The following is a 15650-nucleotide window of genomic DNA, read 5'->3' on the forward strand; positions in this document are numbered from 1 at the left end:
TTATCTCTGGAAGGTGAGGCAGCATCTGAGGTAGCCATAGAATCTGAACCGAGTTTAGACTGCTCTCCTTGAACCCCAGTCGGCCTCAGCAGATGGCCGCTCACACTGAGTCTGGTTCTGCTGGAGGTTTCTTCCTGTTCAAAGGGAGTGTTTCCACTCCACTGTCACTACAAGCATGCTTGGTGTGAGGGATTGCTCCTTAGATAGAAAACTTTGAACCAATCTGACTGTATGATCTGGTTGAATTGTCTCTGCAAAGTGCCTTGAGATGACATGTTGTGATTTGGTGCTATATAAATAAACTGAATTGAATTGAACAACCCCAAACCTTTTAAGGGTTACGTCTTCATAAAAATACAATCATTATTCTCCATTATATTTGAAGCTAATTTAATTCTAAACCCCTAGATTTGAGGTCTTCAACAGGGGGTCCGTGACCCCTAGGGGGTCCAAGCAGGTACTGCATGGGGGTTGCGAAAGTTTTGGTTCATTAGACTTTTTTGTACATTCCCCCCTTCATTATTTTTCAATAAATGAAATGTCTTTACATTCACAAAAACATGAATTCAACAAACTGTCTTTCAGTCATCAATGCAGAAATTCAGCGACACACAGGAGCTCTTTCAAGCTGGGCACCGTTTCATTCACAACACCTGTCCCATCAACCAGGAATCAGAAATACTTTAATAATCCCAGAGAGAAATTACTTTCATTACTTTACTCCATCGGTAACAGAAGGACTATAGGACCAGTTTGATAGAACACAGTTTCATACAATAGATGTAATTAGGGGGTCCCCGCTCCATCTCGCCATCAGTTTGGGGTCCATTGCCTGGAAAGCGTTGAAGACCCCTGCCTCAGATGAATAATCCCCACCCCCAGATTTCCAGGATTAGAACCGATGAATATCGTGACAGAAAACCTTGCACAAGAGCTGTTTCCAGCCTGCTGTTTCCCCCGCACAGTCACCATGGATACCGGAGGCATCAAAATACAGCCACAATGACAAATACCAACATCTGTGTGTGTGTGATGGGTCAGCGAGGTTCAGTCTGGGCGGTAATGTGAGACCAAGATGAAACATTCAGACATCAGCACATTCCTATGGGCCTCGGTTTTCTTTGGGGGAAAGAAAAAAAAAACTGCAAAGAGGAAGGTTGAAGTGAAAAGTCAGTAATGATTTGCTATAAACCTGTCAGGCAGTAAACAACACAGCTGTCTTCATCTCTTATTAGAACTATGTATTCATTATAGCAGCTGTAGATTTCTATAATGACATGTTTGTGGAGGTTTCTGCCCTCAGCCTGGTCTGCCTCATGGTGGTGGTTGATGGGAGGAGCTTTCTTTTCCACAAATAATATCTGAAGATCTGGAACCCAGACCAGAGACAGAGCTATAGGATTAAACGATTGTTGTGGTGCGACGGGAGGACATCGTGGATGCCGTTTCTTATCCCAGCCCTCAAGGCTGTTAAAGCAAATCTGGATGTGAGGAAAACAACCTCTTTAGTTTGGCTGCTGGCTTAAAATGACTGTGGGGAGAAATAAAAAAAAACAGATCGAATTGAGCTGCAAAGTTTAACAAGTTCATTTCTTCATATTGATACAAACGCTGAAGATGATTTCCAACGTAAAGCCCCTCATGCTTTTCTAAATTCAACATGGACCGACTCATTCTGCATCACAGTGGTGCTAAAGGCCTTCAGCTGGGAAGGACTATGTTTACATCCTAAAGCTTTCACTTAACCGACACAAACCTCAGTGCATCGTAAGAAAGACTCTGAGGAAAATCAGTATTTAAACACCCTGCTTTTTTGCAAGTTCTCCAAAGAAAGCATGGAGTTGTCTAAAATTGTAATCGTAAATGCAGGTCAACTGTGAGAGAGCAAAAAACGATTTATTTGTATGATACAGCTACAGTATTTGAGAATCAGCTTGAATTCTGACCCTCAAAGACCTGTTAGTCTGCCTTCAAGATGTCCACCTCCACTCCATTTATTATCCTAAATTAGATGCACTTCTTTGAGTCGTTAGCTTCATAAAGACTCCTGTCCACCCCATACAATCAGGAATAATCCAACTACTAACATGGCCAAGACCAAAGAGCTGTCCAAAGACGCTAAAAACAAAATTGTACAGCTCTACAAGGCTGGAAAGGGCTACAAGGAAATTGACAAGAAACTTGGTGAAAAAAGGTCCACTGTTGGAGCAATTATTAGAAAATGGAAGAAGCTAAACATGACGGTCAGTCTCCCTCAGACTCGGGCTCCGTGCAAGATCTCACCTGGTGGGGTCTCGATGATCCTAAGGTGAGAGATCAGCCCTGAACTACACGGAAGGAGCTGGTCAATGACCTGAAAAGAGGTGGGAACACCGTTTCCAAGGTCACTGTTGGTAATAAACTTAAGGCCTGGTTATCCTCCCGCAGCAGTGTGTTGCAGTGAGCTTGTCGGAGATATTTTTGATTTATGCCCAATGTTGAAGCGTGGTCTGCACTATGTTATTCCCCACCACGACGCTAGAGGGCCAATCAGGAACTAGCTGTGGGTCTAGATACGGCCGAGGCGGTGAGGCAGGGGGGGCAAGTTTGTGCGACAACGGAGGGACATGAGGGTGAAAAAGAGCAGGGTTCCAGGTGGAAAAAGGGTCCCAGCGTTCTCACGCACCTCGCTCCTCTAGCTGGTCCATCTTCACGAGTCGTTTTCCACAATGGCGGTCAGACAAACAAAACAAGACAGTAAGGTACCAAACAGGAAATACGCATAGTTTTAGATTTGACCAATCAGAGGCCTCCCGTCTGCAACACTGTCTGCAGTCACCTACAATTTTGGAGAGGTGCAGCAGAGTGTCTGCGGAACGGGGGGTTACATATCTGTGTTAACTGAGACACACATGCACCTGGTTTCTGAGTATAAATCAGCCTTATGGCGTCATGGTTTAATATCATGCATGGTACGAAAGTTTGACCTGCTTAGACCAGCACATGTAAAGCTGCCAGTGACCCTTTAGATCAGGCATCCCCAACCTCGGTCCTCAAGGCCCCCTGTCCTGCAGGTTTTAGAGGTTTCCCTGCTTTAGCACAGCTGGTTATAATGATTGCAGTAGACCAAAAGCCTGTTAATCAGCTTTCAATTAAAATCAGCTGTGCTGAAGCGAGGAAACTTCTAAAACTTGCAGGACAGCGGGCCTCAAGGACCGAGGTTGGGGATGCCTGCTTTAAATGAACCAGACGAGTCATGGGAGAAAGCCATGTGGTCAGATGAGACCAAAATAGAACTCTTTGGTCATAATTCCACTAACCGTGTTTGGAAGAAGAATGATGAGAAGAATGATAAACCCAAGAATCCCAAGAAAACCACCCCTACTGTGAAGCATGGGGGTGGTAGCATCATGCTTTGGGGGTGTTTGTCTGGAAATGGGACAGGGAGACTGAACTATCAAGGAGAGAATGACCGGGGCCATGTATTGCGAGATTTAGGGGCACAACCTCCTTTCCTTAGTTAGACTTAGACAACTTTTATTCTCATTTTTCTATACACATAGTGTGTACGAAACAACATTTTGTTTAGTACAGCTTTTCAGACAGTAAATGAACAAATTTTATGCCATAAAGTGCAGCAGTGATCAAATGTGAACAGTGGGGGGGGAAAAAAGCATTTAGAAAGGCTGGGTCTTCCAACATGACAATGACCCAAGGCACACAGCCAGGATAACCAAGGAGTGGCTCTGGAAGAAGCATATCAAGGTTCTGGTTCCAGTCTCCAGACCTAAACCCAATGGAGAATCTTTGGAGGGAGCTTTAACTCCTTGTTTCTCAGCGATGGCCCAGAAACCTGAGTGGTCTAGAAAAGATTTGTGAGGAGGAGTGGGCCAAAATCCCTCCTGCAGTGCGTGCAAACCTGGGGGAAAACCACTGGAAACATTTGACCTCTTTGTAAATTCAAACAAAGGCTACTGTACCAAATATTAATGTTGATTTTCTCAGTTGTTCAAATACTTATTTGCAACTGTATTATGCAAATAAATAGTTAAAAAATCATATATTGTGATTTCTAGATTATTATAATTTTTTTTAGATCATGTCTCTTTCAGTGGACATGCACCTACGATGACAATTTCAGACCCCTCCATGATTTCTAAGTGGGAGAACTTGGAAAACAGCAGGGTGTTAAAACTTTTCCTCAAACTTAGGGAAATGAGGGAAAAGATGAAAGGTCGCTAAACTTTTCTAAAAGAATCCAAACTGACCCGTTTTTTAAAAATACATGACCCCTTTAGGTCAGTGGTTGCATATTCTGTGTTTTTTCTTTAATTTTTGATAAAAGAAAAGCTAAGTCAAATCTTTAAAATGTAGAGTTGTTCCTTTTTTCCTCTTTCTAATTCAGCACTACTTTGTGCTAATGTTTAAGGGGAGTTATTCTTTCGCAGTGTGCTGTTTTAAAGTGAACTATAACCTATAATATGACATCTGAGTGATCCTGAGAAGGACAGAAGACGGAGCAGGAGCCAATGATAGGCTGCTGAACATAATGGAACCTATGAAGAATCCATCTGCTATTTATGCTGCTATAGGCTTAGACTGCTGGAGGACACAGCAACCTCTTTTAATCATTCTGCTTCATTCTATCTCTATTCTCCTGTTCTGCAGTATTTGTTAGTTCAATCTCTAACATTATGCTCTCTCTGCTTTCTCTCATAATAGTGGGGCTGTTGAACGTAATAGAACCGAGGAAGAAACCCATCTGCTGTTATTCCTGCATTTTTCTTTTTCTGCTTTCGTAAGCTCACTCCTCTGTCTGCCTGAAGGACTGACTGCCTCATTTTCTCCATTCTTTTCTTAAATTTTTCTCATTCAGACAGCCCCTTTTAACATCCCACATCCTCTTATCCTCTGCATGCAGAGGGGGAAAAAAATGCAGACTCCACACTAATTATATAGCTGGAAGCGCCCATGGTGGCTATTCTGACTGTATCAAATTCATTACTAAGTACAGACATAGATCGGGAATAGTTAGAGAGCAGAGTATTTGTTTTTATACAATATAAAGTACAAGGACAACCTTCTTGTTGATGACTCTGATGGAGGGTAGTGCTCTCCCAGAGGAGAGGAATATCTGAGATGAGATTTCCAAAATGTTTCATGTACTTCTTCTAGAAAACTATGAGATATGTGTGACACCAAAATGAGACTACATTATTTCTCCTCTCTTAGCTTTTCCCTGGAGCAATAAGATGTTCTAAAGCTCGATTTAGTCTGTTTTCAAGTTTCAGAAAAGATCTCAGCAAGCTCAAATCTAATTTTCCTTGTGATCCCAAGTGGAGAAATCTACCTTTATCACAGCTTCTTTTGGAAAACATTAGCCCCTTAAACCCGGCGGGCCTGGTACATTGCCCAACTGACACCTGCTCATGTTTATCTATTTATAGAAATGGCCAAAACACAGTCACATGGCGTTTCATCCACACGCCTTTCAAATGGGGCTTTAAAATTTCCAACATATGTTTCAAAATTCTTTTTTTCACAAATACTTTGTGAAAAAATACATTTTTGCACTTTTGGCATTGTGCCAGAATCCCATTTCCTCCTAGCACACTGCCCACTATGACCTTTGTGGAACAAACATGCTTCAACTTATTCAGTCCGAATCTGCTTGAGTTATAGTCAAGATGTGGATCTACAAAGTCTGAGGGATAATCCAGAGTTTTAAATGACGTTTCATGGTGTTTATTTTGGAAAAACAAATTTGGTGAGGCTAAAAATTCTTAATTTTTCTTTGTTTAATCGCCTATAAATAAGACATGGTGACATTAAAAATAGTGGCACCACCTGAAAAATATTCCTTAATGCCTTTCTGTCAAAAAAATGCAAACAATTGTATTTCCAGTTTATAGTTTGGGAGCTGAACTTGTTTTAATTCACAGATGTAATTTCATGTTGAACTGTCTCCTATGACCCCCTGGGCCGAAGGGGTTAAACACTACATTCCTAGAATTGACTAAATTCAAAAGGTTACACGACACTGAAAACCAGATAGAAGAATTAGACGTTGCTGTATAAATAAATGTCAGTCAGCAAAACACCTGATCAAGATGGTTTGACTTCCAAAGACATAAAAGTATTAAAAATGAGAATTTAATACCAACTATGCAATGATGAGTCATTACATTATTACCCAAGCCAGAAAAAAACATTTGTAATCTGAGGCCAATAACTTTACCTAATATTGATAAATTATGAACCTTTATCTTCGCCAATCGACTTAAAACTGATTTGGAACAGATGGTCTGTGAAAACCAATCAGGATTCCTTAAGAATTGGTCTTTCTTTTCTCTAAGTCAAGAACTCTATTAAGTTTTTGACTTAATAGATTAGTTTAAAGGAAAAGTCTGGTCAACAAGGTATAATCAATGGATCATTGTGTTAAGTGTTAATCAGTAAAAAAATTTAAAAATCCTTTTTGTCGCGATCACTGAGTCTGGGAGCGGCCATTTTTTTCCCAATTATAGTAACCCCTCCCTCCTGCCATCTTCCAGACTTTATCATAAGTACTTTCAGAAGTTTTAATTCTGAATTTGACCGGACTTCTCCTTTGATGAACATAAAGGTTGTATTTTATTTCTTGATTTCTATAAAGCTTTGCACTCTATAGAGCATCTCTATACAATTAGATCCACATGCAGAGAACGAACATGCATTCATGCGTGTAATTTACTGGGTCCTGAGTCTTCAAACAGATTTCAAATGAACGTGGTGAATAGTTTGTTTACATGTAAATAAATACAACTGTATGAGCAGTTAGCGTTCATGTGGTCTTTGGCAGGAATCTCACTTCATAGCTTTTGGATGAACCAACTGCAAACATGAAGTTATGTTTAAAACAGGGCAGAAACAGCCAAACATCACAAACTTTTCCAGAAGTTTAAGAGCAAAACTTTATTAGTACTGTAAATAAAAAAAGCCAACACAAACAAATCAACATATTTCTTATAATGTTTTTCATACTGTGGTTTATACTGCTCATGTAAAAAAAAAAAAAACAAATAAAAAAAAAGTAAAAAATGCTAACCTCAAAGTTTATATGTTTTTTTTTTTTTAGAAAATAAAAGTTTGCATCTTTAGGAAGATGTCACAAATCTGCCAGAAAATAAACAATAGAACAGTGTTTTGGGAATTAAAAAATGTTTACATTTAAATGTCATCCAACATTTTACTAATTAAAGCAAACTCAGGACAATGGTAGAACTCAATATATGAGGAATGTGTAAATGATGTCTGAGACGTAAGCTAACTTTATTGTCTTTGTCCTTCTATTCATAATTATAACAGAACCACAAAACTGATCCAGCTGAAGCACAGTGAGCCACAATAAAAAAAAGATACAGTTTATTTCAAAAAACAAATCCTAAGTGACTTAAAGTGACTTAAAAAGGTACATGATTACTAATCAGTTCAACCTAGAGCCTTAAACATGTCAGCAGGAAGAATTTCTGAAGTTTACATAGAAAAAAAAAAGGTTCAAACCATGAAAATTATCAGGAATATATCTTGAACTTTTCACAGAGACCAAAACGTGCAACAATATTGATTGGTTACAAATTATTCACCAATTTAAGATCTCCAATCATGTTTTTTATTAGTCCCAAATCCTAAAGTAAACATGCAAACTTTAACATCTGAAGCCTCTTTACCACTGAAAATAGCGGTTTAATGGCGGAGCATATTTTATTGATGTTAAGTTGTGTGGATTTGTTAGATCAGACGCGACTGGCGCGCTGTGATGGTGTCTGTACGTTGTGTTTAATGGAGCCTAGGCGGAAATTAAACTGAATAAACTGATTATTCGCCTTCTTTCACCTTTGACACAGCCAATCAGCTTTGAACCACGCCTCCACGAAAGCCAATCATCATCAAAAGTTCATCTTAAAACGCCTCCGTTCCGCAACTTGTCTGCTACCTAGTGCGGAGGCGGTGGATTCGCTGTGTGACTTCATTCAGATGACACCGTTTCAACCCCCCTCCAGCCCCTCCTCCACCATCGTAGCTAAAGCTACATCAGAGTCTCATTACTCCAGGACTCTTACTGCATTCCACGTCTCATTTCAACCGCTTCGGCAGATTACCGCCATGTTGAGCCTGGTTCTGCCAGAGGTTTCTTCCCAATAGGGAGTTTTTCCTCTCCACTGTTGCTTCATGCTTGCTCATCACGGACAGGTTCCCTTAACCTGTGTTATCCAACTGGACTTCCATCTTCCAGGTCCCTGAGTGAAGCTCCAGTATCAGCTCTCACAGTCCACTGGATCTCCTCATAAAACTCAGCAGACCGTCTCTCTAACCAGCAGTCTACAGACTGACCAACTTCCTCTATCTCCACTCCACCAGCAGTTTTAGGCCTGGAGGGAAACAGCCTTATTCTTTACTCTTGTTCATGGAAATCTGAGCGCCAAAGACAAAGTAATTGTATCAATAAATTTCTCCTAATCGTCTTTTCTCTTCATGTGAGTTTTTCAGATTGAAATGGTATCACGTAAATTAGCGGGTAAATCTGGGTCTGATGTTCCCACAGCATGCCGATCAGAGCAGAGGAGATTTTAACGGGTCGCTTGCCGAGTCGCTTGACCCGGGTAGACACGCGTCAGTGAGCTGTTACCACTCCCACTAAAAGCCCATTGTTCCCAGGTTTATACAGGTTTTTATGTCAAAGGGATATAAGTAAACAGTCTTAGGAAAAAAAAAAAAAACATTTGTGGGATGCAAGTTGCTCACAAATGATCTAAATATCTATTTTCTGATTTCCTGCAGAGCTGAGCTGCGACCATTTCATTTGCGTACAGGCAACCCTAAATATTACCAGATTGACCAAATTTAATGTTAAAGAGAGCACTAAATCTAAACCAATAAGAATGATAACGATTCTGGTGATGGGATGACAGAGTTTACAACCTTCATATTTTATTACTGCTCTGTACCTGATCTGTACAGGAAGTATCATCCATAGCAAATTTCCTGCAGGGCCTTTCTTTTGGACTTTTATTTTGAAAATAATTGTGGTTTTATGTTTGGATTTCACTGTACTTGTAAAGCATATAGTACAGAATATAAATTCTGACATACGGTAACTAAATAAAGACATTATTAAAACTGTTCTGATATTTCCAGTAAAAAATAACTGATATTAATTGCCTCCATTCTCTCAGCTTTTCATATGCTTTTATTAAAAGGATAGAAATAAGTGCCCTCTGTACAGTAAAACAGTTTTTCGATATGCTTCTGTCTCCTTGAACCCCAGTCAGCCTCAGCAGATGGCCGCTCACACTGAGCCTGGTTCTGCTGGAGGTTTCTTCCTGTTCAAAGGGAGTTTTTCCTCTCCACTGTCGCTACAAGCATGCTTAGTGTGAGGGATTGCAGAAGAGTCAATGAGTCAATGCAAACAACTGGTTTTCCTTAGATAGAAAACTTTGAATCAATTTGACTGTGTGATCTGGTTGAACTGTAAAGTGCCTTGAGATGACATGTGTTGTGAATTTGACGCTATATAATAAACTGAATTGAAATTGAATTGAATATGTTTGTGGTTGCACATGTGCAAATGACCTGACGGTACTTGCAGCCCAGATCGGGTTGTGAAAGTTAGAAATATTTTAGACTTTATCATAAACGACACAAATATTTCGCAAAACATACATTGTTATTTTATTTGTAACTTCCATTCATTAGAAAAGTTTTTTGTGTCAAAGAAAAAAGCTTTTCAAACTGAATTTTTTTAACAATTTACAATTTAAAGCCAAGAAATTAACCTTAGATAAAAAAAAAAGTTATATGACAGCATTTATCATTATAAAATGAATTGTATAAATATATATTCACCTGGTTTAGTAAAACCAGGCTAATATGAAGTTTCTTTATCACTGCTAGCATGAGTTTTATTCAGCAAATCTGTTTTTAATACAAAGTATTTGCTGCTGCCTCGTTTTGAAAGTTATGTTTCTGTTTCCTTTGGTTAAAAAAAAGTGTTGCTGCAGCACTGGAAGCTCCCTGCTTTCTGCACTAATGCCCCGAAAATGATCTACTTCTTTATATTTTGGCAAGCATGAACCTATCAAACATAAATGATATGAAAATCTACTGAACCGGTTAGTTTAGCTGACATGTTATACAGTGTAGCTAAGGTGACATGCCCTATATGTTTTCTAACTTGCACAGTGTCAATGACAGTGATTGGACACCTTGTCGATTGTTCTGATACTCCAGCATTTCTGTCGGGGAGTAAAATAAATTAGATGCTCGTTGAACTGCCCTGCAGTTGCAATGTGACCGCTGGTGATGAAACTGAAAGCTTAAAATACACACAACTCTACCAAAGTACAGTATCAGCAATGTGTTACAAAAAATAAAAATAAACAAAATAACCTGAATCTGATTTCTGGATGCTGCATTACATCAGTTTCAGTCTCCAGATGCTTATAGAACAAACACACACTGTAGTTGTGTAACTGCAAATGTGTGAAGATACAAAAAAAAAAAAAAAAAAGAATGAAAATCAAGCATACAAAATGTCATATTCCCTCTATCTTTACTCTAAAATCCAAACTTCCAACATCTCAATGAACATAAAATTTCAACTACTTAGTATGAAATCAAATTTCTCTCTAACTTTGTTACCAAAATCTGGACCACAATCGAGAACAAACTCTGCATATTTGTGCGAATAAATCACTGCAATCTTATGTATTGAGATAAATGTCTAAATAATGTGCATTAAGTTAATAAACCTGAATTAAGTTTAAATTTTAATGTGATTCTTGTCATCAACTAAAATACAAACACCAGATGTTTCATCTGTGAGAAAACAAGCTTTAAATTTACAAACATACTACAGTATAAGTCACTTATTTACTAGCTAAATCTACATTGGCTCATGAAGCATTTACACTCCTTACCAGTAGGAGGCAGTATTGTACCTGAAAATTGTTTACAGACTGCCTTTAAAGGTGAAAATGCGGAAAAAGACAAAAACAGAACCATTGAGTGGACGTTCTACTGCACATGACATAAACATTTCGGAGAAGAATTAGGCTGTGTCTGAACATCCCCACCACTGGTTACGCCATTTTAAATGAGTGTCCGAATGTCTGCGCGATGAAACAGTAGCGGACTTAAAATTGAAAAGTAGTGATCACCCTTGGTCACTAAACGAGCATCCCGAGAGCTCTCCTCGAAAAGCATCATGAGATTTATTGCGGTGGAGATTCATATAAAAGATGGTGTAGGCAACATGCGGGGAGGCAGATGACTAACGGGGTGTGAAAAGTAATGATGACCTGTCCGAACAGTAAGTTAACTGAGTTTGTGGCGTGCACGTAGAACAGTGGTTAGCGCGCACAACACACGTACGGAGGCCTTAGTCCAGAAAAAGAAGCCACCAGTGCTGTAAAAAACAAAAAACTGAGTTCGCTATAAAGTCCACTATATAATCACTGCTCTATATAGTGATGGTTAGGATGGACGTTCAGACATAGCTATAACGTTAAATAATGCCGTTTCTCAATATGTCTACTTTTGAGTTCTCGTGCTCGTGTACACGAAAAACGTCATCAGCCTCAGCCCTAGTACTGTTCCAATTCAGAAGATCACAAGACTGAAAATGGACAAAGTCCCCAGATGTTGTTCTGGCCCCTCCCTCTTTACCCAGCATGCATCAGAGCAGACTTGTGCATTCTTGAGACTGACAGCTGTCCCAGCATGCACTGCAACAGCAGCAGCTTCCAGGTTAGCGCTCACAGAGCTCAGAGTATTAAGTTAAAAGTTCACTTTTCTGTTGCCGTTGTTCAATAAAAGTAACTTTTAAGATCATTTGAGAACATTATACTTTTAAGCTTCACTATACTATACCCATTTAATGATTTAATGCATAATAATAAAAAAAAAGGTCAGATGTTGAGAGGACTGCGGCAACCAGCGGAGGGTAACGGGAGCCAGGGCTAACGTTAGCCCGTCTGCATCAGCGGGGCTAACGTTAGCCGGTCTGCATCAGCGAGGCTAACGTTAGCCCGTCTGCATCAGCGAGGCTAACGTTAGCCCGTCTGCAGCAGCCGCGGCTAATGTTAGCCCGTCTGCAGCGGCCCTCCTTCTGCATAGCCATGTGTGAAGTATCGCTCGCTCTGATGGAGAGTTTTTTGTTTTATTTGGCAAAATGTTCATTTGATTTGCGTTAATCTGACTATGTTTATTATTCTTCCCCCACTACATGAAAAAAGTCAATTCATTATTATCTAGAGACCAATACTAACAGGAGGTGAAATGCAGCCCCAGATGACATCACCACACCAGCGTGTGGTGATGTCATCAGTAAACTTCTGTTCCAATTGACCCATATTTATGCTGCGTGCTACCGTTCTCCCTAAACCAGACTTTCCTGTGTTCTGCTCAAGAATACACTTGGCGAGGACACAGGCCTGTACTTGCATTCTTGTGAATTGACAAACAGCCGTAGACTGTGTCCAAACATCCCCATTGGCGGTCACGCCATTTTAGGTGAGTGTCCGAATGTCTAGTGGATGAAAAAGTAGTGGACTTAGAATTTCCCACAATTCACCTTGAAAAGTAGTGATCACCCATGGTTACTAGATGATCAGAAACATCCCAGATCGCTTTGCGAGAGCTCTCCTCGCAAAGCATCATGGGAGTTGTTGTGGTGGCAGGGAGGTGGAGTTACGTGACCAACGGGGAGTGAAAAGTAGAGATCTTCTGTCCACTATATTATTCCACTATATAATACCTGCTCTATATATTAATGGAGGGATTTAGGGGTTAGGGCGGACATTTTTTTATCTTTTCATCTTCTTCTTGTCATAATCATTGGCGAACAACCTGCAGGTGTTATACTGCCACCAACTGGTGAGGAGTTTTACAGCTTAGTCTGGGTTTGTAGATTCATACTCATGAAATTTGTTATTCTTAGTCATAGTTTTTTTTTTCTAAGTTGTAACTTTGAAACATGTATTTGTAACTTCAAAACTTGGATTTTCACAGATGAAACATCTGATGCCACGTGTATGTATGAGCTGACACAAGAAACAAATACGAATATTAAATCTATCCATGTTTAGTGACTAACAATTTCAAATTCAGACACCTATATACATTTTTATCTTACCTCATAAAATGTGCTGATTTTAGTAGCAATTAATGAGGAGAACTCGCATATAGAAAAAACCTTCTGTTTACCAAACGGCAATGTGAAATAAACCCATAAAAATACACTGCCTTATAGAGATGTTCTAACTTCCCCTATGTTTTACCGTCTTGCTACCATGTTGTCTGTTTCCCTTTTGCACCCATAAACAACTTGGTAAACAGTGATGAATCTAAACTATTGTTTAAGTTCTCACTTTGTTTTAAAATGACCTTCATTTGACCTTCAGTTATAGATTTCTATACCTAACTGTATATTTCTATTCCCTCTCTCATTAAGCTGCACTGCTTGGTCAGTGCGAAGCTTCTTGTGACATTTGACCAAAACTGCAAAGATTCACAATAAGAATGGGGCAAAAATAACCTGCAACCACATAATTCAGTAGTTGATAAAGAAAGAAATAAATGTAAATATCTTTAGATGCTCTTCAGTGGACATCCCTTTGTGTCTCTGCCTTGCTGTCCAGCAACAATCCTTCAAGATCTGATAAATGGTAATATGTGATCTACGTGAGATAGAATGTCAAGTTAAACTTTGCTTTAGCTTTAAACATTTACAAAAACCATTCAATCCAAACATGTTCCTCATCTGTAGTTAGGGATTTAATCAGGTGAGATGGAAGAACATGTCACATGACTAAGATTGTGAGCTTAGAGCTCAACTTGAGACTCTATCCCATCCAACAGCAGGAGCACACGTGTCTGAGGTTCGGCATGCATCTATTCTTTGCTATGAGGCAGGAGCATATTTGGCAGCAGGACCTGCGGCTTCAAGATAAAACACACGCTCAGGGTAGCAATATCAATGTGATATCAGGGTGGACAGGATTGGGGGGGTGGAGGAGGTCTGTCCACATGTTTCAGGGTTGAAGGGCGGGTGGAGGGCGGGCCGGTGGAGGACAGGGTGGACCTGGTGGCGTGCGGGATGGCGGTGGTCCTGGAGGCACCTGGCCTGATGGTGCTGGTCTGGTGGGTGGGCTGGTTGGAGATGGTGAGGTGGGGCGGGTAATGGGATGGTAGTCGGGGGGAGGCGGTGAGGGCACATGGATCGGGGAACGGGGCGGAGCCTTGGTTGCAGAGTCATCTTTTACTCTTGTAAAGTTGATACATCGACCCTGCATGGAGAGAAAGAAACGCTTAATGGCAGCCCAAGTGGTAAGAGAGGAAACCCTAAACAGCAGCGGCCATGATCAGCAGCAAGAGGAAGGTCATCAAAGGGAAGGCAGGTGTGGTGCTGAGCTCTGAACACCGCAGCATAGTATTAACCATTTTTATACTTCTCTACCTTAACAGGGAGCAACAAAAAAGTCATCAGTGGAAGAAAAGCCAAACCAAGGCTTGCATCCAGGAACACAACCACCTAAAACCTTTAAATGAGAGTTTTTATGGACAAAATTCCAGTCTTTCTTCCTTTGATACATATTGCCAAATAGCTAGCCCATCATTTTATAAATAATATTTCATCAGCCTGTGTAGGATTGTATAATGTTAGGTGAATAGTTTGATTTAAAATACTTTATTAATCATAAAGCTAAAATTAAATAACATATGAACTGGTAATTTTTGGTTTATTTAGGGTTTGGGCTTAGCACTGCTTAATAGTAAAAAAAAGTATGTAGTTGGCTCTAAATCAAATTATAAGCCTCATGGAAGCAACTTTACGTTGATGCAAGGAAGAATCGAGCTAAAATGCTAACCCTGCTGAATGAAACATTCAAACGCTATCCTGCTAACAGCTGAGACGAGGCCGCAGCCAGAGCAAAGGCAACAGAAGCCTCTACAGCAGATCCCTATTGCCAATAACACAGGCTTTAAATACAATCTGTACATTGCAGATTTTACAGCAGCTTTACATAAGCTTGTACAAGTTGACCTGGACTTACACTAAAGCTTCTGTTATTGCACCCATACTATAGAAAGCAATGTTAATCTGGAAAAAAGAACACAACATAGAAGGTACTGAACAGAGGTGGAGAAAAGATGTGAAAAAAACAAGCAAAAAAAAAAAGGTGAATATTTCTGTACCTGTATTTTAAAGTTATTTAAATGGTTGGAGTAAAAACAGATCTAAAACTGTTTAATTGACTGTGGTAACAGAAAACTCTATTGTCCTTTAATAGAGACCATTTAACTTGATTTCCAAGATGTACCACCAGTTCTACCCAAAGCCATGGTTCCAGTATACTGCAGTGATGGGTAGTAACTAGATACATTTATACAATTACATTTACTTCAGTACCTTTACTTTAAAGACTACAGAATTGTATTTATTTTTTTCGTGTTTTTACGGCTCTAGCGGCTGGGATGTTTGGACAGTAGACTGACAGGAAAGGGGGTATGAGACACATGCGGCAAAGGACCACAGGTCGGATTCGAATCCCGGGTCGGCTGCGTTGAGGACTAAAGGCTGATTTATACTCAGAAACCAGGTCGTCTGCGTCGCAGTGACAGTGAACAAA

General features: G+C 39.9%; 1 protein-coding gene across 1 annotated transcript in view; it reads right to left on the reverse strand.

Annotated features, from left to right (window-relative positions):
* Positions 1 to 12093: 12093 nt before the first annotated feature.
* The window catches only part of LOC107092864 (anthrax toxin receptor 1-like), a 57538-nt gene continuing 53981 nt past the window's right edge, over positions 12094 to 15650 (reverse strand). The window contains exon 18 of the mRNA XM_015387551.1: positions 12094 to 14306. Coding sequence (XP_015243037.1) covers positions 14052 to 14306 — 255 coding nt within the window. The 3' untranslated portion in view covers positions 12094 to 14051. The remainder of the gene's footprint in view (positions 14307 to 15650) is intronic.

Source organism: Cyprinodon variegatus, unplaced genomic scaffold (assembly GCF_000732505.1).
Source record: "Cyprinodon variegatus isolate N-32 unplaced genomic scaffold, C_variegatus-1.0 Scaffold398, whole genome shotgun sequence".
In the NCBI taxonomy this organism is placed as follows: Eukaryota; Metazoa; Chordata; class Actinopteri; order Cyprinodontiformes; family Cyprinodontidae; genus Cyprinodon; species Cyprinodon variegatus.